The 26,494-nt window shown below is 44.2% G+C and overlaps 1 protein-coding gene across 1 annotated transcript; it reads right to left on the bottom strand.

The window, feature by feature from the left end:
* Positions 1–1,308: 1,308 nt before the first annotated feature.
* On the bottom strand, positions 1,309–26,176 carry ZNF445 (zinc finger protein 445). The gene is made up of 7 exons (XM_052643638.1): positions 26,104–26,176; positions 9,911–10,482; positions 7,549–7,717; positions 7,130–7,206; positions 6,729–6,855; positions 4,936–5,046; positions 1,309–4,033 (listed from the first exon to the last, which is right to left on the bottom strand). The coding sequence occupies exons 2-7, from the start codon at positions 10,337–10,339 to the stop codon at positions 1,863–1,865; spliced, it is 3,084 nt and encodes a 1,027-aa protein (XP_052499598.1). The 5' UTR covers positions 10,340–10,482; positions 26,104–26,176; the 3' UTR covers positions 1,309–1,862.
* Between the last annotated feature and the right edge of the window lie 318 nt (positions 26,177–26,494).

Below are 26,494 nucleotides of genomic sequence, written 5' to 3'. Positions count from 1 at the left end.
AATGAAGTTAAATTCAACACTGGTTACACCAAAATGTTTAGTAGTTAGCTCCAAGTAGTCAGACTTTTCCTTTTAGTGAATCTGTACATACTAATATTTCTATCATAATCATATACTACTTACATAATTATTTTAAAACTCAGGTTACCAAACGGATTGCATCAGCACAATCCCAAAACATTCAAGGTTTACCTCAGTACAGAGGGATTTCTGTTGACTTTTACTTCACTCTTCACATTTTTAAAAATCTGACTTGAATGTTTAAAAATAAATATTTATCATTTTATAAAAATGGCAGTAGAAACACCCCTACTGGGGCAGGAACTCTATGAAGTACCAGGTGGCACAAGGAGTAGGGAGATGAAAAGATGGACAGAAAAGGGGTATTTCTGTGTTTGTCATGTCAACTGACATGGGATCTGCAGCTCAGCGAAGGCCTGGTCTAGAGATCAGACTCCTGACCCAGAATCTTAGTAAGTCAAGCCTCCTTTCCACCAATCCCAAGAGCTGGGTAGCAGAGTCAGCCACTCTAATTTTAGATGCCAGTGTTCAGTGATTCACCCAAGATCATCCTGCCAAGAAAAGGTGCAGCAAGCCAGGAACACACACTTGATGACTCTGAGGGCCTTCCCATGACCTTTGTCCCTCAACACGTGAGACTCTGAATCTGAACTACATTCTGTAATGGTTCAGATTCAGACCATAATCCTCAACTCAAAACTGTCCAGAAGTTCTCCTCTGAGGAAGCCAAGGCCCAGCAAGGACCCATGATGCTCAGCTGGCTTGGCCATCTACCTTTCTGGGCTTCTCACTTCCAGATGGCTCACTTCACTCTGGTTCAGGGGCCTATGGGCCATTCCCTAAGCAGACTACCTCCTGTGAAGGCCCCTGAGTAGGAACAACGGACCTATGTGGCTTCCTCCATGATCTCTTTCTGGTCCTTGTTCAAATCTGACCTCCTCAGTTGACACCCTTCCTGACCAGCCTATTTAAAATCCCAATCCACCTTCCAACCCAGCATTCCCTCTCACTCTGCTGATTCATTCTGTCCACAACACATATCACCACCCAAAATACTACATATATCTCATTTGCTTATTGTCTGTAAAGATCCAAGATGGCAGACTTTTCTGCTCCAGTCCTCTGCTGGGTCTATGGCCCACACGACAGGGCCTGGCATATGGAAGATGCCTGACGCATTTGTTTAGCAGATGGACCGCTGCTGTCCGTTCAGACCTGGGGGATGGAGCTGGGAATGGGAGAGCTTCATTCTGCAGATGATCAAGCCCAGGACCCTGTTCTCCTCCACTTGCAGCTGAGACAACTGTTATGTCCACAGCAAATACCCAAAGTCAGCTGTGAAGATCGAAGGCACAGCCGGAACTCCCCTGGAGGTATCTGGAGACACTAGTTCTTGCTGCTGCTGGTGCTTTTTAGGTCAAATGGACTACACACCATCATAAGTCACACTCAAAGGCAAACTAAGGATCCAACTAGACCCTTCCCAGCAGCCACAGCCTACCATGCCATGGACATTCTATTGAACCACCACGAAGTGCAATGGTCTCTCCCTTCAGAGTTACAGAAGAAAATCTGGCTGGGGGGAAACTTCAGGCCATAGAGTGAAGCCCACTCCGAGGGGCCCAAACCTCTTCCTGGAACGCACTGAGGCTCTTCCCCAGCATCTCATTTTCCAGCAGTAGGATGGAGGTGCCCTACATTTTTGAATCCTCAGCATTCTCTGCCACAAACTCCCAAATAAGGATTGAGCCCTCTGTGAAGGCCTGCCCCACATCCCCTACCATCAGGGGTTCTCCAGTAGGGTAACCAGGACTCCCTCGCCCCAACTGTTGGACCACAAGTTAATCTCTAGTATGGTTTTTCATATGCCGAGCCAAGTTTGAAGACCACCTAAAGGTCTTCCCACACTCTCTGCATTTGAAGGGCCTCTCCCGTGTATGGAATCTCTTGTGGCTGGTGAGCTGTGAGCTCTTGCTAAAAGTTTTCCCACATGTGCTACATTTGTGGCACTTTCCCCGAGTGGGTATGTCCTGGAGTCCAGGGAGTTCAGATGTCTGATCACAAGTTTTCTCATCATCTTCAAGAGGATTCTCCTCACCTGATTTTAATTCATGTAACTTTACCCCTGTCTCCCGGTGGGATGTCAGCCCAGCCACACCACTTTCAGACTCAGCTGCTCTGATGTGTTTTCTCTGATGAATGGAGAGGGTATGTTTTCCAATGAAATCTTTCCCACAGCACTGACATTTAAACGGTCTCTCTTTAGTGTGGATTCTCTGATGATTAACAAGGCGATAATTTCTGTCATAAGATTTCCCACACAGGTTACATTTATAGCGCTTCTCTCCACTGTGTATTCCTTCATGATCTAAAAGACTTCTTTTACGTGTAAAGTTTTTCCCACATTCTTGGCACTGAAAAGGTTTTGCACTGGTGAGGACTTGTGACTGAAGATTTAGAGCATCTTCGCTTTCGGAGTACTCATCCAGTTTTCCCAAAGAGTGAGTCCTCTGATGTCGGGAGAGGTTAGAACTCCATCTGAAAGATTTCCCACACTCTTTGCACTTATAAGGCTTCTCTCTGGTGTGAACTCTCTGATGGATGAGGAGGAACGAATGACTGCGGAAGACTTTGCCACACTGGCTGCATTTGTAGGGCTCCTCTGTGGTGGGACTGGTCTGAGGAACTTGGAATGCTCTGGCATGACTAAACGAGGGTGCATCCTCAGGTTTTCTTTCGGTGGCATGCTGCCTCTTATGAACAATGTAGGCCGACCTGTGAGGAAACTCTTCTGCACATTCGTGGCATCGGTATGGTTTCTCGGCTGTGTGAATTCTCTGATGATTGATGAGAGTCTTCTTTCGAATGAACGTCTTCCCACACTGCTGACACACAAGAGCTTTTTCCATGGTGGGGGCGCTCTGCGGCTGGCTGGAGTTGGAGGTCTGCCTCAACCCTTCTCTACATTTGTCCAGGTCATAGAACTTCTCTTCCTGGTGCAGTCTCATGTGACGAGTGAAGTTGGACCTCCACCTAAATGTTTTCCTGCATTTGGGACATTTGTAGGGTTTCTCCTGGGTGTGAATCCTTTGATGTTCAAGAATGTATGATTTACAGTGGAAGGATTTCCTACACTGGCTGCAGTCAAAGAGTCTCTCCCCACTTTGGTCTCTCAAATGATGATCAAAATCTGAGTCACAGGTCAGAGCTTCTTCATCCTGAGTAGATTCAAGGTATTTCTGCTTAGCATGGGCTTCCTGGTGCAGGCGGTAGACAGACATGCGACGGAAGGCTTTGTCACATAAACTGCACTTATACGGTTTCAGTCTGGTGTGAATTTTCTCATGTCGCACCCGGTTCGAGCTCCACCTGAAGGCTTTCCCACATGCCCTGCATTTAAACGGCTTCTCTTGAGTGTGGAGTCTCTGATGACATACAAGGTGGGAGCTACAACTGAAGGTTCTCCCGCAGTCGCTGCACTTATACAGTGTCCCAACCACGTGAAGATTCTGCCCATGCTGGTGATGGGAACTAAGGCTGAAGTCCTTCCCATGCGCATCCTTGGCCTTGCCTTTCAGTCCAGCATGAATTCTCTGATGTAGGCTGAACCCACCCATCATGCGTCTGAGCCCTTTCCCATACTCCTTATAGTCATAGTGGTAGGAACTTCCCCTGAAGTGTTTGCCATAGCCGTGTTTAAGGGACTGCTTTCTTCTGGGTCCTCTCAAATACGTAATATGTCTTAGATGAAGACTATTATTTCTTCCTGAATCTTCACAGTCTTTCCCTGCCCCATGGCTGGAATTGGTCTCTTCTTTCTTAACTCTCACTTGCGTGGGGTTTCCACATCTTTCCTTTAACCTGCTCTTCTGTGCAACGGATTCTCTGAGCCCTGGTCCCTCAGAAACAGTTGCTGCACCATGACATTCTGATGGCGTGGCTAAGGTTACTGCTTCTTCCAAAGGTTCAGGTTTTAAGATGAACTTGTCTGTTTTCACATGGAGCTCTTCTCCTGACACAAATAAAACATAAGAGAATGTACTACTCTTGGGAGTGCCCTGGTTGCCTAGTGGTTAGAATTCCAGGCTTTCACTGCCATGTCCCACGTTCAATCCCTGGTAAGGGGACTGAGATCCCATAAGCCACAAGGTGTGGTTTAAAAAAAAAGGTGGGGGGGACTAAAGAATGTTCTCTTTTCCCATACTTGGAAATACAGAAAGCACGAAGGGACCAAAAATGTCATGAACTTAGGTAGTGAGGCTTTTGCCTGACTGCCAGTAGCTTTACAAAAACAGTCAGGGATAAGGCAAAACATGGAGGGGTATTCCAGATGTCCGAAAGGGGAGAGCAGAAGCAAGATGGGTACACCAGCTGGCCACATGCACGGATCAAATCCAGGGGAAAACCCAAAGGGTTCAGAAGGGAGTGTTAAACAGCAAGAGAGGGGAGAGGAAACATGACACGCACACGTGACAGGAAGGTCTTCAAGAGCTGAGAGGAAGGGCTTGAGGAGAGCTGGCTGCAAGGGCTGCAAGCTGACCACAGGGGAAGGATCAAGCAAAGAACAGCAGCAAAAGTGGGATGAGGGGTGCCAGGAGCAGGAAGGGCAGAGCAGTACAGGGCTGAGGAGGAGCATCAGTGAATGGACAAGACAACAGTGCTGCTGTCCTGTGGGCAAGAGCTGCTCCTGAGAGGGCTGCTGGGTGAGGGGCAAGGCTGGAAACCAACATCTAAGAGGCCACTCTGGGGGGGGAGAAGCCCAAGCACCCAACATTTATTAGCAACACTGCTAAGGCTCTTCCTTCTAGCAAACAACAGAGAGAGCTTCCCACGGTTTTCGTAGTGTAAAAGACCTCCAGAAACGGAAGAGCAGATGGGAAAGGAGCAAGACCTGGTCATTTCTGTGGAACTCACCTGCAGGGGCAGTACCTGGATTCCCCTTAAGCTGAACTCCCTGGACATTCAGGCCCCAGGGTTCCCTTGCCTCCAACCAGGAGATGAGGGCAGGCTTGGTGAATGGCCCCACTGCAGAAGAGAAAAGAAGGGGATGTGACTGGACAGTAGATGAATCAGGCAGAACTACTCTCCAGGACCCTCTCAGGCTTGAGCTCCTGATGGGGAGGAGGGGAAGCCCAGGAGGCCAGTGGAGGAAGTCAGGGCAGGATGCCCAGACAGGGATTTCTTTCTGACAGTTCTGAGCAGAGAAAAGATAGTTCAGTTCAGTTCAGTCACTCAGTCCTGTCTGACTCTTTGTGAGCCCATGAACCGCAGCATGCCAGGCCTCCCTGTCCATCACCAACTCCCGGAGTTTATCCAAACTCATGTCCACTGAGTTGGTGATGCCATCCAACCATCTCATCCTCTGTCATCCCCTTCTCCTCCCATCTTCAATCTTTTCCAGCATCAGGGCCTTTTCAAATGAGTCAGCTCTTCTCATCAGGTAGCCAAAGTATTGGAGTTTCAGCTTCAACATCAGTCCTTACAATAAACACCCAGGACTGATCTCCTTTAGGATGGACTGGTTGGACCTCCTTGTAGTCCAAGGGACTCTCAAGAGTCTTCTCCAACACCACAGTTCAAAAGCATCAATTCTTTGGCACTCAGCTTTCTTTATAGTCCAACTCTCACATCCATACATGACTACTGGAAAAACCATAGCCTTGACTAGACGGACCTTTGTCAACAAAGAAATGTCTCTGGTTTTTAATATGCTATCTAGGTTGGTCATAACTTTCCTTCCAAGCAGTAAGCATCTTTTAATTTAATCGCTGCAATCACCATCTGCAGTGATTTTGGAGCCCAAAAAAATAAAAGTCAGCCACTGATTCCACTGTTCCCCCATCTATTTGCCATGAAGTGATGGGATCGGATGCCATGATGTTAGTTTTCTGAATGTTGAGCTTTAAGCCAACTTTTTCACTCTCCTCTTTCACTTTCATCAAGAGGCTCTTTAGTTCTTCACTTTCTGCCATAAGGGTTGTGTCATCTGCATATCTGAAGTTATTGATATTTCTCCCGGCAATCTTGATTCCAGCTTGTGCTTCTTCCAGCCCAGCGTTTCTCATGATGTACTCTGCATAGAAGTTAAATAAACAGGGTGACAATATACAGCCTTGACATACTCCTTTTCCTATTTGGAACCAGTCTGTTGTTCCATTTTCAGTTCTAACTGTTGCTTCCTGACCTGCATACAGGTTTCTCAAGAGGCAGGTCAGGTGAGCTGGTATTCCCATCTCTTTCAGAATTTTCCACAATTTGGCTCTGGCATAGTCAATAAAGCAGAAATAGATGTTTTTCTGGAACTCTCTTGCTTTTTCAATGATCCAGTGGATGTTGGCAATTTGATCTCTGGATCCTCTGTCTTTTCCAAAACCAGCTTGAGATGAGATAAGCCACAGGCAAAAGGACTGCTAGGATTCTCCAGAACCAAGTGACAACTCTATCAGTTAAATCAGCTAACTTTTTTTTGAGGCCTGAATAAACCAGGAACTTGACACGTATGACTTTTAATTTTTATAGTATCTCAGCAGGACAGACATTATATCCCCATTTTTAAGAAAGAAGACTGAAGTAATGGATTAAGTGATTTGGTTAGTAGTGAGACAGACATGACCCAGACTCAGGTCAAGACCCCTTCCTGGCACCACAATGAGAACTAAGGAGGCAGAAGTAGAGGCAGGTGGAAGATGGTGAAAATGACACCTTACCCACAGAAGCCATGTTTCCATAATTCTCTAGCATCACATCCCTGTACAGGTTCCTCTGAGAAGCATCCAGCAACCCCCACTCATCCTGGGAGAAGGTCACCTCCACATCCTTGAAAGTCATAGTCCCCTGGAAAAAACACAGTCCAATGTCTGAGAACCACTCCACAGCTCCCAGCTTTTAGAGTGGGGAAGTGGGGCTGGCTCTGAGTACAGGATGGATCTGGTCAAGGTGAAAGGGAAAGTAATCACCCAACACAAGAGCTCTGGGCTCCAGGGGGACAATCTGCTCTCTGGGATGTGGGATCACTGGACAGAAAGACCCAGGACAAGGGAGAGCTGCAGCTACCCCATTAGGCAGCAATGGTGGGATAGCAGGAAGGCTCAAAGGTCCTGTGGCTCACCTGAGGCTGGGCTGTCACCTGGTTGCCTGGGCATCCCTCCTTCGAGCAAAGGGCAGGCACCTCTGCAGCAGGAGGATCTGAAGAAGAAAGAGCTGTGAGAAAGGGTAGCCCGGTTCCAGCGTCCCACTGAGAAGCCCACTCTTCCCCCCACACAGAGGACTCCTGGGGCCCGCAAGCAGGTATGGGCTGTTTTAAATGCCCATTTCAAACTTCCCCCATGTCTGCTGGGGTCAGGGAGCCGGGGGTGCAATGGGAGGAAAAGTCAGGTACACGTGGGTCACAGAAAGATAAAAAGGACACGGAGATCAAGGCCAGGACAGAAGGGATTCCAGTGAGAGGACAGAGGGTGGAAAGACGATATCATAGGAGGTTCGGGAAGTGTGGCACAGGCTGGGATCTTAGAGCCGGGCAGCAAGTACCGGGTTGCCCAGCCAGGAAGTCACGCACTCCTATTTCATAGGGAGGCTGCAGGTGGTCCCCCAGAGCCGAGCCGCTCCTGAGAGGTGAAGCAGGGGGCCATATCTGTGCGGCTCGCAGGGCTCCTGTGCCCATCCAATGCACATCTGGGCTCTGGGCAGGGGCTGGGTCCTGGCAAGAAGAAAATGTTGTGAGAGGATCCCTGTAGGAATCAGAAAGCACATGCAGAGAACAGCCCACCAGGCTGATCTCTAAAGGCAGAGGCCCAGGAAGTGGTGAGCTGGGCCCTTTGTTACCTACAGGCAGAACAGAAAGGAGGACCAGAAAGCCCAGGGAGGATCCCCCTCACCCCCTCCACCTCCCTGGGCTCTAATAAGGGCCATGCAGAGATAGGCAGAGCCGGATTCTCACTCGACATAGGAAACTGCCTGGTCAGTCAGTGGCAGTACTGCTGTTCCAGCCTCGGGTGCTACAGTGATACCTGCCCCCTAGCCCTCAGCCCCCACCCCGGGCCTGGAACTTAGAAATGAGAGAAGAGATTATTCCCTGAGAGGTAAACTGATAACGGTTCACAGCAGGGATGCAGCCGGATAATATCTACCAAGTGTCAGACACTGCTCTAGGTAACACTATGCCAAGTGACCTCAAAAAGGCAGCAAGACTCCAAGACAGTAAACCTGAGTGAAAGAATAATACCGCTGGAGCAGCAATGCTAACTGTGAGTGCCAGCTATAGACGCACAGAAAAAAGGTCTCAGGAGCAAAAAAAAAGGGCAGTGCCCATGCAAGCCGAGACCTGGAGATGCAGCCTTTGTGCTGGGACTTCAAAAGTCCTGGTCTTTGGAGGTAAGGCTACTCCTGACACAGAAGTGAGCATAGGAAGCTGCAGTCAATGAACTTCGCGTTTTTCTGGTCCTGTGGCCAAAACATTCTCTGTACAATTTGGATGGATCTTAGCCTGAGGCCATTAAATATCTAAGACACAGCTATAGCCTGAAGATGATACAGCCATCATAGGAGTTTATCTCCTATTCCTCCCAAATCCCACCAAAGGGAGAATAAAGCAGCAACAGGGAAGCACAGACACATGACTTTCAGGACAAACTCTCAAGCACCAGTTTGACCTTATACGCATCTTGAGCATTTCTGCTCATTTTTTAGAATTTGGTAGGCTTTTTACCAGCCTGTTTTCTATTTTCAAATTCCTAACTAACTTTCAACCAGATAACCCCTTTCTGCTCATTTGGCTATGTTTTCATAGATTTTTAAACCACACACCTTGTCCTACCTGATTTGAACATACTCGAGCCACAATTTTGTACCTACTGTGTACCTTATTTGCTTTAAAAATCATCTTTAGGTCATTTTGAACATCTCATTGTTTTTGGTAAAAATTATAAATGTTCTTTCAGATTTTAAAAAATAGTACCCAAAATTGAGCAAAGAGATTTTCTCTTTTAACATTTGTTACCATATACTGCTGGTAGACCATGTTCAGAGACCACATTCAGAGGATTTACTGATCTAGTTTTTATTTTACTTTTAGGGGAAAAGTGTCTTAAACTTTTTTCATAAATCTTAAACATAACTTTCATTTATGCATGAATGAATCGTATATGAGGAATTACACACATTATATAAAAATTTTTTAAAGCCTACAAAAATGATAAAATACTCTTTAAACACAAAAAGCTCAAAGGTAGGAGAAGCACTGAGAGGCCAGCCTGTGTGGGGCAGAGGAGCTCACGGGGTGCACTTGAACTGATCCGCTGCCAGCCCAGGGACTGTCAGCTCCATCCCCCAGCACCAAGCCCAGGAGAGGCCCCTGGCAGGCACTCAAGGATGTTCCTAGCCCCAGGCTGCCCTCACCATTCATCTATCCCATCTCCCCCGCACACAACAAATCCTCAAAAGTTTACTGAGAAAGAGATAATATGACACACGTAGACTGCTCTTCTAGGTCTCATCAATATGTATTTAGAAACCAAGGATCCTGACACTAACTTTCCTACTTCTGAGCAAGAGATAACCTCCACTTTACACATGGGTAGCAAGTCAAGTTAGGTATGTGGAGATATACTTTGTGAAAGTCAATGTGTCCCAAACCTCATTACTGTTATTTTTGGATACTTGCAGACCCTCTTCTTCCTGGAGCTTATACTCCCCTGCGAAGGAGGAAGGAGCTGCCTGCTAAATGGTCCTTGGCTTAGGGTCCAGTTCTTTTCTGTTCAGGTGCCATGGAATGAGAAGGGAAGGCTTCCTGTGAACTCCTCCACAGTGAGGGTTCAGAGGTCCAGCCCCTCCCCCCACAAGTGGACGCACTGGCAGAGAGTTCACTGGGCACCGCATACTGTCTCACACTCACCCTCCATGGTGTCTCATCAAAGTCCCTCTGAAGCTCTTCCAGCAAGGCCACAGCCTCCCCACCACTCTCAGGGTGATGCAGCTGTACCCAGGTCCGGAGCTCCTCTGGCAGGATGCTCAGGAACTGCTCCAGCACCAGCAGCTCGAGGATCTGGGCCTTTGAGAGAACATCTGGCCTCAGCCACCAGCGGCATAGCTCCCGGAGCCGGCTCAGGGTCTCCAGAGGCCCAGAAGACTCGTGGTAGCGAAGCTGCCTGAAGAGCTGGCGGAACAGCTCCTGGCCAGGTCGGTTGAGTGTCTGTGGTCTGGCAGCCGGCACTGAAGTGTAGCTTTCATCCTCTTCTTCCTTCTTTATCATCTGAAGGCGTCCTCGCTCCCTGGAAGCCTTGGCCTGAGCTGGATGGACAGCGTACCACCTGCCTGGAGGCATCACTCCTGTTCAAGGTCTTCCCAGCAGAGTGCTACCAAGTCTGCATTAGTTGTGGCTATCACTGCTGGGCCCTTGGGAGTATCTTTTCAGCACCGCTGGGGACAACACCATTTGCTGGGACATCAGAAGTCACTGGCGAGAGACTGAAATAATCAATGTTACCATTCAGGAAAGACGTGAGAAGAAAGGCGCAAGCAGATGCCATTAGATCATCTTTGGATTTATGAGAAAAGGGCCTATGAACATTTGCATAGTGGAGCCTGTCAAGATCAAGCACACCAGGAAAAGGGATATTTGTGGTTACCAGAGGCAGGGGTGGGGACCACTGGATGAAGGCAATCAAAGGTACAAACTTACACTTATGAGATAAACAAGTCCTAGGGATATAATGTACAACATGATAAATACAAATAACCCTGCTGTACATTATATATTAAAATTGCTAGGAAAATGAAAATCCTAAAAATTTTCATCACAAGAAAAAAACTTTTCTATTTCTTTAATTTCCTATCTAAATGAGATGATGAATGTGCACTAAGCTTATTGTGACAATCATTTCATGATGTACCTCTGGCAAATTATTATGTTGTCCACCTTAGAACTTATAGAGTGCTGTATATCAATTATATTCCAACAAAACCGGAAGAAAAAAAATTTTTCATTAAAAAAAACAATGGCTTTTTCTACATAATAGAAATGAACAAACTGAAAACAAGAAAACAATTCCATTTACAATTACATGAAAAAGAATAAAATACTTAGAAATAAATTTAACAAAAGAACAAAACTTATACTCTAAAAACAACAAAACACTGCTGGAAGAAATTAAAGGTTTAAATAAATGGAAAGACATTCTGTGTTCATGGATCACAACACAAAGCACTCTTAAGATGACAGCATCACCAACTCAACGGACCTGAGTTTGAGTAAGCTCCGGGAGTTGGTGCCTGGCGTACTGCAGTCCATTGGGTCGCAAAGAGTCAGACACAACTGAGCGACTGAACTGAATTGTCCAAATTAATCTATAGATTCCAAAACATCCCTATCAAGCTGGCTTCTTTATAGAAACTGAAAAGCTAACCCTAACATATGGAAACTCAAGAGACCCACACAATACACAACACAGTCTTGAAAATGATTAAGTTGGGAACTTCCCTGGTAGTCCAGTGGTTGAGAACTGGCCTGCCAATGCAGAGAGCACGGGTTCCACCTTGGGTCTGGGAAGATCCCAAATGCCTCGGGACAACTAAGCCCGTGTACCACAACTACTGAGCCCGTCTATCACAACTACTGAAGCCGGCACAGCCCAGAGCCCATGTTCTACAACAACAGAAGCCACTGCAAATGAGAAATTGGAGCACTGCAACTAGAAAGTAGCCCCCACTCGCCATAACTAGAGAAAGCCTGGGTGTAGCAATGAAGACCCAACACAGCCATATAAATAAAAATTTTAAAAAGAAAACAAAAACACTAATTTGAAAAGATAAATACACCCCAAACCTCATAAGAGCATTATAAAAATAGCCAAGGCATGGAAGCAATCTAAGTGTCCATTAACAGATGACTGGATAAAGAAGATGTAGAGTATTATTCAACCATAAAAGAGAATGAAATTTTGCCATCTGCAACATGGTTGGACCTGGAGGGCATTATGCTTAGTGAAATAAATCAGAAAAAAAATACGGTATGTTATCACTTAAATATGGAGTCTAAAAAATGTGGGCTCTAGAAAATGAAAATATAATATAGAACCTAAAAAATGAAACAAACGAATGTAACAAAACAGAAACAGAACAAACTAGCGGTTACCAACTGGGAGAGGGAGGAGTGGAGGGGCAAGATAAAGGCAGAGGATTAAGAGATATGAACTACGATATATAAAATAAGCTACAAGCATAGATTGCCCAGCACAGGGACGACAGCAATATTTTATAATAACTTTGAGTGAGAATAATCTGTTTAAAAAATCGAATCACTAAAAATAAAGAGAGTAAGTTGGAAGATTCAAATGACAAAATTCATTACCTTCTTTAAAAAAAAAGGCTTCGCAAGTGGCTCAGTGGTGAAGAATCGCCTGCCAAAGCAAGAGATGTAGGAGACATGGGTTTGATCCCTGGGTTGGGAAGATCCCCTGGAGGAGGAAACAGCAACTTATTCCAGTATTCTTGACTCGAAAATCCCATGGACAGAGGAACGTGGCAGTCCATGAGGTCACAGAGTCAGGTCACGACTTAGCAACTGAGCACGTACTTTAAAGATAAAAAAGCATCAAGACACTGTGGTACCGGCATAATGACAGACATATAGATCAATGAAAAAGAACTAAGAGTCCAAAACTAACCCATATATTTATGGTCTATTTAGTTTTAACAAGTGTACCAAGACCACTCAAATGGGTAGGAATAGTCTTCTCAATAAATGGTACTTGGACAGCTATATATCTACATGAATGGAATAAAGTTGGGTAAGATGGTACACCAAAGTTAACTCAAAATGGATCAAAGACATAAACATCAGATGCTAAAACTATAATATTCTTATCATACTCTTAAGTGCAATATTTTGTGACAATGGATTAGTTAATAGATTCTACCAAATGCATACCACATGCAAAAAAAAGAAAAGAAAAAATAGATAAATTGGACTTCATCTAAATTTAAAATTCTTGTGCTTCAAAGGGCACATGAAGAAAGTGAAAGGCCAATCCACAGAGAGGGAAAAAAATCTGCAAATCATATATCTCATAAGGGACTTGTCACTAGAAAAAATAAATAACTTACAATTCAATAATAAAAAGACAACATAATTAAAATTGGACAAAGCATCTTAGTAGACATTTCTCCAAAGAAAATATACAGATGGCTGAAAAACACAAAGGATACTCAACAACAATAGTCATCAGAGAAAAACAAATCAACACCACAATAAAACACCACTTCACATCCACTAGGATGGCCAGAATCAAACAGTCAGAAAACAACATATGCTGGTAAAGATGTGAAGACAGATACTGGAACACTGACACACTGCTGGTGGGAATATAAACTGTGCAACCACACTGGAAAATAGTCTCATCATTAAGCTAAACATCCAGTTACTATTAATACTGGCAACTCCATTCCTACATAGACAGATACAGCTGTCCTTCAGTATTCACAGGGGATTCACACACAAAAACCAAAATTCTAACTAAAGACTTAACTTCAAAAACAAATATAAAAAAGAAGTAAGAATCCTAGGGTAACCAAGGCCTTCTTAGAAAATCAAAGGAAATAGGTGACATATGACTAAGTCTCTGTATTTTCACACCCTTGCTCAAAAAAAAGAAAAAAGAACAAAAGCACAAACCAATGGAAAGACGTGTAAAGGTAAACTGCCACCAGGAAAGGGAGTTTGAAAGTCTGCAGTAGACCTAAAATGTCATGTTACTTATGCCCCTGAAACTTCACTTCTAGGAAGCTCCCTGGAAAAGTACTGTACAGGTATTCAAGCATTTACACAGGTGTTTACTAAAGTACTCTTTGTACTAACATAATATTGGAAATGACCTATTTGTCCATCAATACAACTAAATAAAAGTAGCAATTTATAGACTGAAACACCATACAATAATTTAAAAGACTATACCAGACCCCTAAGCAATAATATAATTGTTTCTCTGTTGACTGGGTGGTCAGGCTGTGCAGCTAAGGTTAAAAAGCAGGTAAGTGCCAACCACAGAAGAGACCAGAGCATAATTTTAAGTTGCTGAGAACAGAAAAAACACACAGTAGGTTCTAGTGATACAGTTTACTTACAGCAAGAGAAGAAAATATGGGCTTCCCTGATAGCTCAGTTGGTAAAGAATCTGCCTGCAATGCAGGAGACCCCAGTTCGATTCCTGGATCAGGAAGATCCCCTAGATAAAGGATAGGCTACCCACTCAAGTATTCTTGGGCTCCCCTTGTGGCTCAGCTGGTAAAGATTCTTCCTGCAATATGGGAGACCTGGGTTCGATCCCTGGGTTGGGAAGATCCCCTGGAGAAGGGAAAGGCTACCCACTCCAGTATTCTGGCCTGGAGAATTCCATGGACAATCCATGGGGGTCGCAAAGAGTTGGACACGACTGAGCGACTTTTGCTTCACTTCATAATAGAGTAGGTCCTAGGTCCCCCTTCTGAAATACAGAAAGCGGGGTGAGCACGGGGGGGGCCACTGAGACACGCACTTAAGAAGAAAAGAGGGGTATAAACACCAAACCGGGAAAGATAATCCCTCAAGAGGCTGGAAGTACAGCGCAGGCTGTGAGGATTCAATTTCTTTGCAAGAATATGTCCTCAGCCAGAGGCTAGTATTACAGTGCTACGCAAGAGAGAAGTTGCACCTAAATTGGCTGTCTTTCCCAACAAACATAGAAAACATAAGCTAAGTTAAAAAGAACACCTTAGACGTAGCTGGAGGAAAAAACCTAAAATTCTATTTACATATAAGTATGTCTAGGTCAGGGGTGGCGACCAAGAGGAGCAACCCCACGCCCGAGGTCAGGGGCAGTGGCTGGGAGGAGCAACCCCATGTCCAAAGAGCGGGAGGAGGAGGGCCGAGAAGAGCTGCTCCACAATCACAGTCTGGAGGGGCGGCCGTGAGGGCATAACCCTCGTCCAAGGTAAGGAGCAGCAGCTGCACTTTGCTGGAGCAGCCCTGAAGAGATACCCCACATCCAAGGTAAGAGAAACCCAAGTAAGACGGTAGGTGTTGCGAGAGGGCATCAGAGGGCAGACACACTGAAACCATAATCACAGAAAACTAACCAATCTGATCACACAGACCCCAGCCTTGTCTAACTCAATGAAACTAAGCCATGCCGTGTGGGGCCACCCAGGAAGGGCAAGTCATGGTGAAGAGGTCTGACAGAATGTGGTCCACTGGAGAAGGGAATGGCAAACCACTTCAGTATTCTTGCCTTGAGAACCCCATGAACAGTATGAAAAGGCAAAATGATAGGATACTGAAAGAGGAACTCCCCAGGTTGGTAGGTGCCCAATATGCTACTGGAGATCAGTGGAGAAATAACTCCAGAAAGAATGAAGGGATGGAGCCAAAGCAAAAGCAATACCCAGCTGTGGATGTGACTGGTGATAGAAGCAAGATCCAATTCTGTAAAGAGCGATATTGCATAGGAACCTGGAATGTCAGGTCCATGAATCAAGGCAAACTGGAAGTGCTCAAACAGGAGATGGCAAGAGTGAACGTCGACATTCTAGGCATCAGCGAACTAAAATGGACTGGAATGGGTGAATTTAACTCAGATGACCATTATATCTACTACTGTGGGCAGGAATCCCTCAGAAGAAATGGAGTAACCATCATGGTCAACAAAAGAGTCCGAAATGCAGTACTGGGATGCAATCTCAAAAATGACAGAATGATCTCTGTTCATTTCCAAGGCAAACAATTCAATATCACGGTAATCCAAGCCTATGCCCCAACCAGTAACACTGAAGAAGCTGAAGTTGAACAGTTCTATGAAGACCTACAAGACCTTTTAGAACTAACACCCAAAAAAGATGTCCTTTTCATTACAGGGGACTGAAATGCAAAAGTAGGAAGTCTAGAAACACCTGGAGTAACAGGCAAATTTGGCATTGGAGTATGGAATGAAGCAGGGCAAAGACTAATAGTTTTGCCAAGAGAACGCACTGGTCATAGCAAACACCCTCTTCCAACAACACAAGAGAAGACTCTACACAAGGACGTCACCAGATGGTCAACAACGAAATCAGACTGATTATGTTCTTTGCAGCCAAAGATGGAGAAGCTCTATACATTTACCAAAAACAAGACCGGGAGCTGATTGTGGCTCAGATCATGAACTCCTTATTGCCAAATTCAGACTTAAATTGAAGAAAGTAGGGAAAACCACTAGACCATTCAGGCATGACCTAAATCAAATCCCTTAAGATTATACAGTGGAAGTGAGAAATAGACTTAAGGGACTAGATCTGATAGACAGAGTGCCTAATGAACTATGGACGGAGGTTCATGACATTGTACAGGAGACAGGGATCAAGACCATCCCCATGGAAAAGAAATGCAAAAAAGCAAAATGGTTGTCTGAGGAGGCCTTAAAAATAGCTGTGAAAAGAAGAGAAGCGAAAAGCCAAGGAGAAAAGGAAAGATATAAGCATCTGAATGCAGAGTTCCAAAGAATAGCAAGGAGAGATAAGAAAGCATTCCTCAGCGATCAATGCAAAGAAATAGAGGAAAACAACAGAATGGGAAAGACCAGAGATCTCTTCAAGAAAATTAGAGATACCAAGGGAACACTTCATGCAAAGATGGGTTCGATAAAGGACAGAAATCGTATGGACCTCACAGAAGCAGAAGGTATTAAGAAGAGGTGGCATAATACACAGGAAAACTGTACAAAACAGATCCTCACGACCCAGATAATCACGATAGTGTGATCACTCACCTAGAGCCAGACATCCTGGAATGTGAAGTCAAGTGGGCCTTAGAAAGTATCCCTACAAACAAAGCTAGTGGAGGTGATGGAATTCCAGTTGAGCTATTTCAAATCCTGAAAGATGATGCTGTGAAAGTACTGCACTCAATATGCCAGCAAATTTGGAAAACTCAGCAGTGGCCGCAGGACTGGAAAAGGTCAGTTTTCATCCCAATCCCAAAGAAAGGAGGCAATGCCAAAGAATGCTCAGACTACCACACAATTGCACTCATCTCATACACTAGTAAAGTAATGCTCAAAATTCTCCAAGCCAGGCTTCAGCAATACGTGAACCGTGAACTTCCACATTTCCAGAGATTAAACTGCCAACATCTGCTGGATCATTGAAAAAGCAACAGAGTTCCAGGAAAACATCTATTTCTGCTTTATTGACTATGCCAAAGCCCTTGACTGTGCGGATCACAATAAACTGTGGAAAATTCTGAAAGAGATGGGAATACCAGATCACCTGACCTGCCTCTTGAGAAATCTGTATGCAGGTCAGGAAGCAACAGTTAGAAGTGGACATGGAACAACAGACTGGTTCCAAATAGGAAAAGGAGTATGTCAAGGCTGTATATTGTCACCCTGCTTATTTAACTTCTATGCAGAGTACATCATGAGAAACGCAGGGCTGGAAGAAGCACACGCTGGAATCAAGACTGCCGGGAGAAATATCAATAACCTCAGATATGCAGATGACATCACCCTTATGGCAGAAAGCAAAGAGGAACTAAAAAGCTTCTTGATGAAAGTGAAAGAGGAGAGTGAAAAAGTTGGCTTAAAGCTCAACATTCAGAAAACGAAGATTATGGCATCTGGTCCCATCACTGCATGGGAAACAGATGTGGAAACAGTGTCAGACTTTATTTTGGGGGGCTCCAAAATCACTGCAGATGGTGACTGCAGCCATGAAATTAAAAGACGCTTACTCCTTGGAAGGGAAGTTATAACCAACCTAGACAGCATATTCAAAAGCAGAGACATTACTTTGCCAACAAAGGTCTGTCTAGTCAAGGCTATGGTTTTTCCAGTGGTCATGTATGGATGTGAGAGTTGGACTGTGAAGAAGGCTGAGCGCCGAAGAATTGATGCTTTTGAACTGTGGTGTTAGAGCAGACTCTTGAGAGTCCCTTGGACTGCAAGGAGATCCAACCAGTCCATCCTAAAGGAGATCAGTCCTGGGTGTTCACTGGAAGGACTGATGCTGAAGCTGAAACTCCAATACTTTGGCCACGTCATGCGAAGAGATGACTCATTAGAAAAGACCCTGATGCTGGGAGGGATTAGGGGCAGGAGGAGAAGGGGACGACAGAGGCTGAGATGGCTGGATTGCATCACCGACTCGATGGACATGGGTTTGAGTGAACTCCAGGAGTTGGTGATGGACAGGGAGGCCGGGCATGCTGCAATTTCATGGGGTCGCAAAAAGTCGGACACGACTGAGAAACTGAACTGAACTGATGTCTAGGTATGATGTACATATAAGCACTTGAAAGATTTTTAAATGGCCAAAAAAGGATTAACAAAAACTCTTACTGACAGTGGAGGTGGAGAGGTTGGGAGTAACAGTTAAAGGAGACTTTATTTGCAGTGATTTGATTTTTTAAATTTATGTACGAGGTCTCTTTACTAAGACTGTACATCAAAAATAATGAACGCAAATATCCTAAAATGTAAGAAGAGGTTTACCTGTGTACTGCCTGCCAGTTAGTTTCTTGTTTATACTTTTTGTCTTTTCCCAATTTCTCCAAATAAATTAAGTTTTAGGAATTATAGTTATGAACTGTTTTATGTCTTAAAAATAAAACACACTTGCTTATACACAAAAAAGTTCCCAAGCCTTGGCCACCAAAGTGTTTGCCACAGTTATCTACTCTGGCAAGTATAACTAGCGGGTTTTCCCTTCCTATTTTTCTCTGTTTCCTAAACTGTTCAACATTATTTATATAATCAGCAAGGTGATCAATAATTCTGTTTAAAAAACAAAGCAAAAAAATAAATAAATAAAAATAAAAAACAAAGCAACTGGAATTCCCTGGCGGTCCAGTGGTTAGGACTCAGTGTTTTCACTGCTGGGCCCAGGTTCAATACCTGGTCAGGAAACTAAGCTCTCACAAGGAGTACAGCAAAAAAAGGAAAGAAAGAAAGCAATTGAGTATTAGCACCCTGGACTGAAAGGTGGCCACTAGGCAGAAGAGGCTGCACATCCTTGAAGGGAACTTGTAAGTAGATCTCAGACAACCGTAAAGGGAAAAAGAAACCTAGTTGACCCTAGTTCTAGTTAAGCCACTCAGTCAACAACGAAAGCAAAGAAGGCAAGCTGAACTGAGAACACGTCAGACAAAAATTGACAACTGAGGCACAGAACAAAAGAGAGTAAAATGCTGCCCAAAACCACAACATGCAAAAGAAAACAAGAGCAAGCATGTTAAAACTAAACAAAGCCAAAAAAAGTCTATAAAGAGGTATTCTTGATGTACCCCTATATCCAAAGCAGCACTGCTCATAATAGCCAAAACATGAAGACAACCTAAATGTCCACTGACAGATGAGTGGATAAAGAAGTGGTACATATACACAGTGGAACACTACTCAGCCATAAAAAAGGCACGAATGAATGCCATTTGCAGCAACATGGATACAACCAGACGTAATCATACTAAGTGAACTAAGTTAGACAAAGACAATACCACACGGAATCACTTATATGCAGAATCTCAAGTATGACCCAATGGACTTCCCAGGTGGCTCAGTGGTAAAGAACCTGCCTGCCAATGCAGGGAACACAGGTTTGATTCCCTTTCTGGGAAGATTCCACATGCCGCAGAACAACTAAGCCTGAATACCAGAACTGAGGCTATGCTCTAGAGCCTGGGAGCCACAACCACTGAAGATCTCGAGTCCTCAAGCCTGTGCTCCACAAGAGAAGCCACTCCAACAAGAAGCCCAAACACCCCCCACAACTAGAGAAAGGCCTGTACTGCCACGAAGATCCAGAACAGTCAAAAATAGACAATAAAATAAAGCAGGACACAAATGAGTGTACCTACAAAACAGAAACTGACTCATAGACATACAAAAAAGACCACTTGGGGTTGCTAAGGGGGAAGGAGGGAGGGAGAGGGACAGACAGGGAGTTTGGGGTTGGCAGACGCAAACCATTACATTTAGAAGGGATAAACAAGATCCTAGTGTATAGCACGAAGAACTATATTCAATATCTTGTTTTAAACCATTAATGAAAAGGAATATAAAAATAATAAGAAAAGAAGCATGCATGGCTATTAGCATAACTGACACCATCACGGGCCCATTCAATTCCTCCCGTCCCTCCACTGACCCTACCTATGACTGTACTACAAGGTAAGTCACTTTTCTGTCATCAAGGGCTTTCAAGTTAACAGACACTTTTTTTTGGATCGTTAGTTCTAGGCGGCTGCAATGTTCTATTAGCCTCCAAACAATGATGAAGACCTTCACTGACATACTTCCATTGCCTCGGAGACTAGTTAGCCATTCATAAAGCCTAATTTAGCAACGCACTTCCTGTTTCCAAGCACACGCTCCCACACCCAAGGTTAACTATAAACCTGTCCCAGCGGCCCCTCAGAAGCACAAACTGAAGCTGCAACTGCTTCCAGTTAGTCCACCTGATCTCACCATGTGAGTTAACGACCCTCTAATAACCTGCCTAGGTTTTCAGTCTCAAGATACCGTCTCAGTTCAATGGGCATTTTTCATTCCCTCCATCCTCCAACGGAAGTCAGAGGCAGTCAGCAGGCCTTAGCACCTGTTGTAAAGTGGCCCCATTACTCAGTGCACAAGTCACAGACGATGGTCATCTTCCCCGGAAAGGGCGGCACCCTCCACCTCTCACGAAGCTAAGAAAATTTAGAAATCGTTACTTCAACCAAAAGCCAAACACAGACAGCTAGTATTTCTAGGACTGTCAAAAAAGATGACCAGTGACAGAAATGGGACAAAGAAAGCATGCCATCTATGTGGCTGGACCACACTGACTTCATCCTGTCAGCTCCATCTTAGACCTGCAGCAGCTCCCTTTCTGAGCTTTAACCCGACTCATAAGGAATGCACCCAAGCCAGGTAACTTCCTGTCAGCTCTTATTCTTGCCTTCATCTGATATGAAAACTGGAACAATGTATTGTACTGTCCCCAGACGGTTAATGGTCCATAAGGAATAATGTTCATGAGACCTCAGAGGGGAAGAGAAACCCAGTTTCCACTTGTGCAAATGTGCTTTGCATTTAGTAGTCAGATTCTGTCTTTACCCTGGCCCCTTTAAATTCCCCCGTGCCTCTTCTGGCCACAATGAGTTCAGCTTCAAATGCCTCTTGATGGCTGTGCACCCGCAGCTACTGCCTGATCTAAGTACCTATAGTAAACATCATAATTACATTTCAAGGAGTTGCCAGCTTCATTTTTCAGTCTCAAAGTTTCTTCTAAGTCCAGAAGGTATCATTCAATATTCCCTCTGTCCAACACCATCATCCAGATAAAAGAAATGGCAGTGCTGCTACCAGGACATGGACAGTCAAATGAAGAACTACTTTGGGATTATACATGATGAGGAAAGATGAAGATGAAAGATGAAGCTTTGCAGTGAAAGGAGGGGACAGGATAAGGAAAATAAATATACAGAGAAACAAAAGCAAAGGCAAACTGAGAAGTGATAAGGTACAGAACTGCAGGCCTACAAAAAGGGACCTGAAGACACAACAAGAGGAGGCTGAAGAGCAAAGGTGCTTCCGGAGGCGCAGGGGCAGGCTCCAGGCTTGCAGGGCCCCAGCAGCACCAACAGGAATAGAAACAACTGCTCAGGAGGAAGCTGAGAGTCAGAGAAAGAAGCAGAGACTTTCCCAGCCAAAGGTGCAGAAGAGACTGGAGAAGAGAATGAAGCTCAGGTGAAGAGAAATCCAGCAGTGCGACTCAAGAGAATGAACTGGAGGCTAGACAGAATGCCTCCAGTGGGAAATATAAAGAACAGACCTATCTCTAGAAACTGGGGCGTACAGTCAAATTAGCACCAAACATAAGCCTCCAAGCTGACCTGTTATGAAGCAGCTGCTAAAGAAATGTCCAAAGAGGTCAGTGAAGTATTTGTAAAGAGACGATGAGAAGGAACAGCAGAAAAATGAGGACAACTGGCTGTGAATATGGCAAAAGAATACAGTCCTTTGAGCCCAGCCTCTGCAACCATGAACATGGATAAAAGCTAATGACTTCCTGGGCCTTTCAAAGTCTGAATGAAAGACCCACAGCACAGTAAGTAAAGATGGAAGCCAGTGAGCTGAAACTGCCCAATTAAATTCAGGTATTCTAATGCCTCAGGGTTCCTCCCAGGTCCCAACCAGCTTTTGAGGACAGAAGAAAAGGTTCATTCATTGCCTTAAGATGACACCACAAATGTGAGCCCCCAAGCTGGGGAGGAACCTGAGACAGATCAGGCCTCTTCTCCCCTAGAGCTTCACCCCTTCACTTCATTCCCAAGTGAAAATGACCTGGAAAAGAACCCACGAAACACCAACAAATCACATGGGCATTTTCCAGGGACATATTCTTCTGTCATTTTGTGTTAATACAGAGTAATTTTGATTTCCTCTTAAAATCCTCATTGCGTAGTCTCTTATTCTCGTGTTTTTCCTGCTAGTGAGAGGGTACATAAGGTTTATTTTACACACTGATAGTAAGCAAGCAAGTTTCTAAGACAATCAAAAACTAAAGAAAGACTGCTTCTGGCACACATTTAAAATGTTCAAACAAGGGCTCCCCTGGTGACCCAGGGGTTAAGACCCCACACTTCCAATGTAAGGGGCAGATGTTTGATCCTTGATCAGGGAACCCCACATACAACACAGCGTGAAAAGAAAACACAGCCAGAAAAGAAAAAAATAAAAGTATTTTTAAAAAAACATTTCAGTGTTAAAATAATATTTACACCAATTTGCTAACTAAGAAATGAGCTCAACCTAGTGCCCAAAATTTGGTTTCTCAATACCATTCTATAATAAATGCAACCAGGAATCCTTGCAGAAATGGTTGATTCCAGGGTTGGAGGAAATGAAAATACAAGATATATCTTGTGGCGCCTTAAAAAATCAGAGAAAGACACAAAAAAGGATGGGAACTTGTAAGGGGAAACAGGAGCTTTGATTTGAAAGAGCCCCCAATAGCCAAAGTTAGAAAAATTTAAGCCACAAAATAAATAACACACCTCGATAAACCCCCAAAATAAATACCCAACATCACACACTGACGTAACTGATATAATTTAAGTAAATAAACAAATGGGAGAGAAGGTACAACTCTTCCTCGCAAAGAATGCCAGTTCATAGATGCAGAAGGAACGGAAATGAAAGGCACCTAGAAGAATGTCACAATAATAACTGCTTCGGGCAAGATCCACCAAGAAGCGCTAATTAGGTGAAAGCTGAGAAGAAAGAATATTTCTATGCAGTCTCAAGGTGTCTATCTCAAAATAATTGCTAATTACCAAAGGACAGACACTAACTTTACAGGGCTGATACTTGGCAGAAATACTGGATCGAGAGTAATATCACTGAATGGACGTGTGGACACAGCAGGGGAAGGGGAGGACAGGATGAACTGAGGGAGGAGCACTGACATAGATATACTCCATGGGTAAAATAGCTAGTGGGAAGCTACTGTAGAGCACAACGGTGGGAGGGAGGCTCGAGAGGAAGGGGAAATATGTATACATAGACCTGATTCACTCTGCTGTACACCAGAAACTAGAACAACATTTAAAGCAATTATACTTCAATAATATTTTTTTAGAGTAATATCACCAGTTAAAAGACGTATCGACATCATCCTCAATGGAAGGAGAACATCTGACAAAACCAAATGAGAGGATTACTCTAAAATTACAAATACAAAATATTTCAAAATTGTCAAGATTGTAAAAAACATGCAAAACTGAGGAGCTGTCACAGACCAAAGGGGAGCTAGAAGACATGACAACTAAATGGAATGAGAGATTCTAGACGGGATACCAGCAAGACAGTGAGGAGCTCTCCATAAATCAGGACTTTCATTACTAGTACTGGACCACTGTAAATGTCTCAAGTTCGGTGACTGCACTATGTTTATGCAAGATTCTACCTTTAGGCAAACCAGGTAAAGATATAAGGGAAGTCTATAGAGTTCTGACACCCTCTGTGAGTCTACAATTACTCAAAATGAAAAGGTTTTTAAATTGAAGACAAGTTGTTTCTCTTTCTCTTAATTTTTTTCTTAGATACTAAGGATTAACTTGGTGATCATTGGCTCAGAGGTTAAAGCGTCTGCCTCCAATGTGGGAGACCTGGGTTCGATCCCTGGGTTGGGAAGACCCCCCTGGAGAAGGAAATGGCAACCCACTCCAGTATTTTGCCTGGAAAATCCAATGCACAGAGGAGCCTGGTGGGCTACAGTCCATGGGGTCCCAAAGAGTCGGACACGACTGAGAGACTTCACCTTCACCTTCAAGGACACTGAATACTGTCAAGTGTTATCTAAAATTTGAACTCACTCTTTCATTAATTCAACAAACATTTACTAAGCACCTATTACATCCCAGACACTATGGTCTCTGTAGTGAATAAAGCAGACAAAACACACTGCTTTGAGCAGCTTATGAGAAGATAGACAAAGAGACAGAAACAGTATCACGTGCTACGTAGTAAAATAAAACAAGGAAGGAGGGTAAGAGATCTAAGATCAGGGAAAGAAAAGTATAAGCTCAAAAATTCAATTTTGGGAAGCACAGGATGACTCACCAGAGGAACCTCCTTTAAGATGTTAAAAATACTGAAGACTACAAAGTAACACTACATTTTACCACACTTTCAGTGTTTCTGCTCAGGAGCATGACATCAGACTGCCCATGCATTAATAATTCGAGATACCAGGAGCCACAGAAAACTTAACAGTGGCACAGTTATTATTTTTCATGATTTTATCAGTTTCCCTTCCTTACAAGTATACAAAGCAGTTTATCATTCCCATCTTTTTGGCTTTTCTCATCAAAAATTGTCAGTCTTTCCTCAATCTTAAGAACATGTAAAGTAGCCTCATTCATCAGCCCCTGAAAACACACACAACTACACACGTGTGTGTAATAAATGGAACGATCCCTGAAATCAAATTACAGCTCAAACTGCTCTCTGACACTTCTGTGCATAATAACCCACCTAATATTAATGAGTTTTCAGTTTTGAAATGCAAACAGTTTGAAAGAGAATGGGGTTCTTTCCTGGCACTACTTTTACTTAGAAAGGTGAACATTCTCTGATTTTTTTAGGCCAAGGTAAGTGAGAAGACAGAAGAGTGGCTTTAGGTTACAACTGTACCTTGTGTTTAAAAACTGTATTTTATATATTACTCTTTCATTTAGAAACCAGAAACAATCAACCTAATACATATCACTTGTTAAGCATTTACAGCATCATGTAATGCATACTATGAAAATAAACTGCAAACAAAAATGTTTTAATTATACTTGCAAAATTATGTCTCGGTGATGTCATAATGCTGGCTCCAACTTTAACCAATTTATGAACAAATGCATTCCACAAGTTGAAGACATCATAGTTTTCAAAAATAGGATGAATGTACTTGATGCCACTGAATTACACACTTTAAAATGACTTAAATGATCAATGATTACACATGGTAAATGTCATCTGTATTTTATCATAATAATACTAAAAAAAAAAAGCTTTTTAAAAGTAGCACTATACAAATACAGAAACATGTTGTACCCCTAAAACCAATATGATGTTCTCTGTGGATTACACCTCAAATTTTTTAAATTAATTAAAAATAAAATATGTGGACTATATATTTTTTAAAAGCAGTAAAATAATCCCACTTAAAAAACATATATATTTGTACATGTATAAGCGTCTGCATAATTATGCACACATTTTAAAAGGTCAAGAAGCCCTAGACAAAAACATTAACGAAGTGCGGGTACTTCTACTTTTCTTAACAATCACCCAAGTCATCTAATTACCTATAATCAGTACGCTTTGTTTGCATAATTGGGAGAAGCGATAAAACACCGAAACCAATGCTCCAAATTCGCGCCCCAGGCGACGAAGAGCAGGCAGATACTCACTCACTGCGGCGGGTCAGGCTCCCAGGCCAGACCCCCTCGGGTCGCAGCCTCCAGGCCGAGCCTCACTCACTGCCCCCAACCCGGGAACCCCACGCCCGCACCGCAAACCCCGACGCCCGCGCAGTCACCCGACTCACCGACTCGCGCGGCCGCGAAACGCTCAGCCCCCTGACCGCACGCCCCGGCCCGCACCAGTCGCCCCCACGCCGACTTCTTCGCTGGGCCGTATCGCGCACGCGCGTCACCGCCCCAGGCCTCTCGGCCTCTCTAGGAGGCTGGGAGGGCCAGCGTCTCTGTTTCTCCCGGGCCCCAGTGCCTTGTTGGCAGGCTTCTGAGCGCAGCCCGAGGGGCTTGGCCCCACACATCCCCACCTAAGGCACTGGACGCCTGTCTTCTGTTCGTGCCACAGAGCTCCATCAGTTTGTCCCGTCTTTCTACTCCCATTCCCAATGTGTGTGCAGGGCTTCCCTCCAGGGCTCCCTCCCCCCAGGGAAGGACGGGATCAAAACCGGGGGTCCAAAAAGGGAC

This window comes from Budorcas taxicolor, chromosome 1, assembly GCF_023091745.1.
Source record: "Budorcas taxicolor isolate Tak-1 chromosome 1, Takin1.1, whole genome shotgun sequence".
NCBI classification, from domain to species: domain Eukaryota; kingdom Metazoa; phylum Chordata; class Mammalia; order Artiodactyla; family Bovidae; genus Budorcas; species Budorcas taxicolor.
Note: the sequence above shows the minus strand (reverse complement) of the source record. Positions and strands in the feature narration are given on the sequence as shown.

Bases quoted from the DNA above. Each gene is read 5' to 3' on its own strand.
- ZNF445 (XM_052643638.1), bottom strand. From the start codon at position 10,339: ATGCCTCCAGGCAGGTGGTACGCTGTCCATCCAGCTCAGGCCAAGGCT. The intron at 6,856-7,129 runs GTGAGCCACAGG...TGTTTTTTCCAG, and splicing joins AGGTGACAGCCCAGCCTCAG to GGGACTATGACTTTCAAGGA. The intron at 5,047-6,728 runs GTAAGGTGTCAT...TCTCTTCTGCAG, and splicing joins TGGAAACATGGCTTCTGTGG to TGGGGCCATTCACCAAGCCT.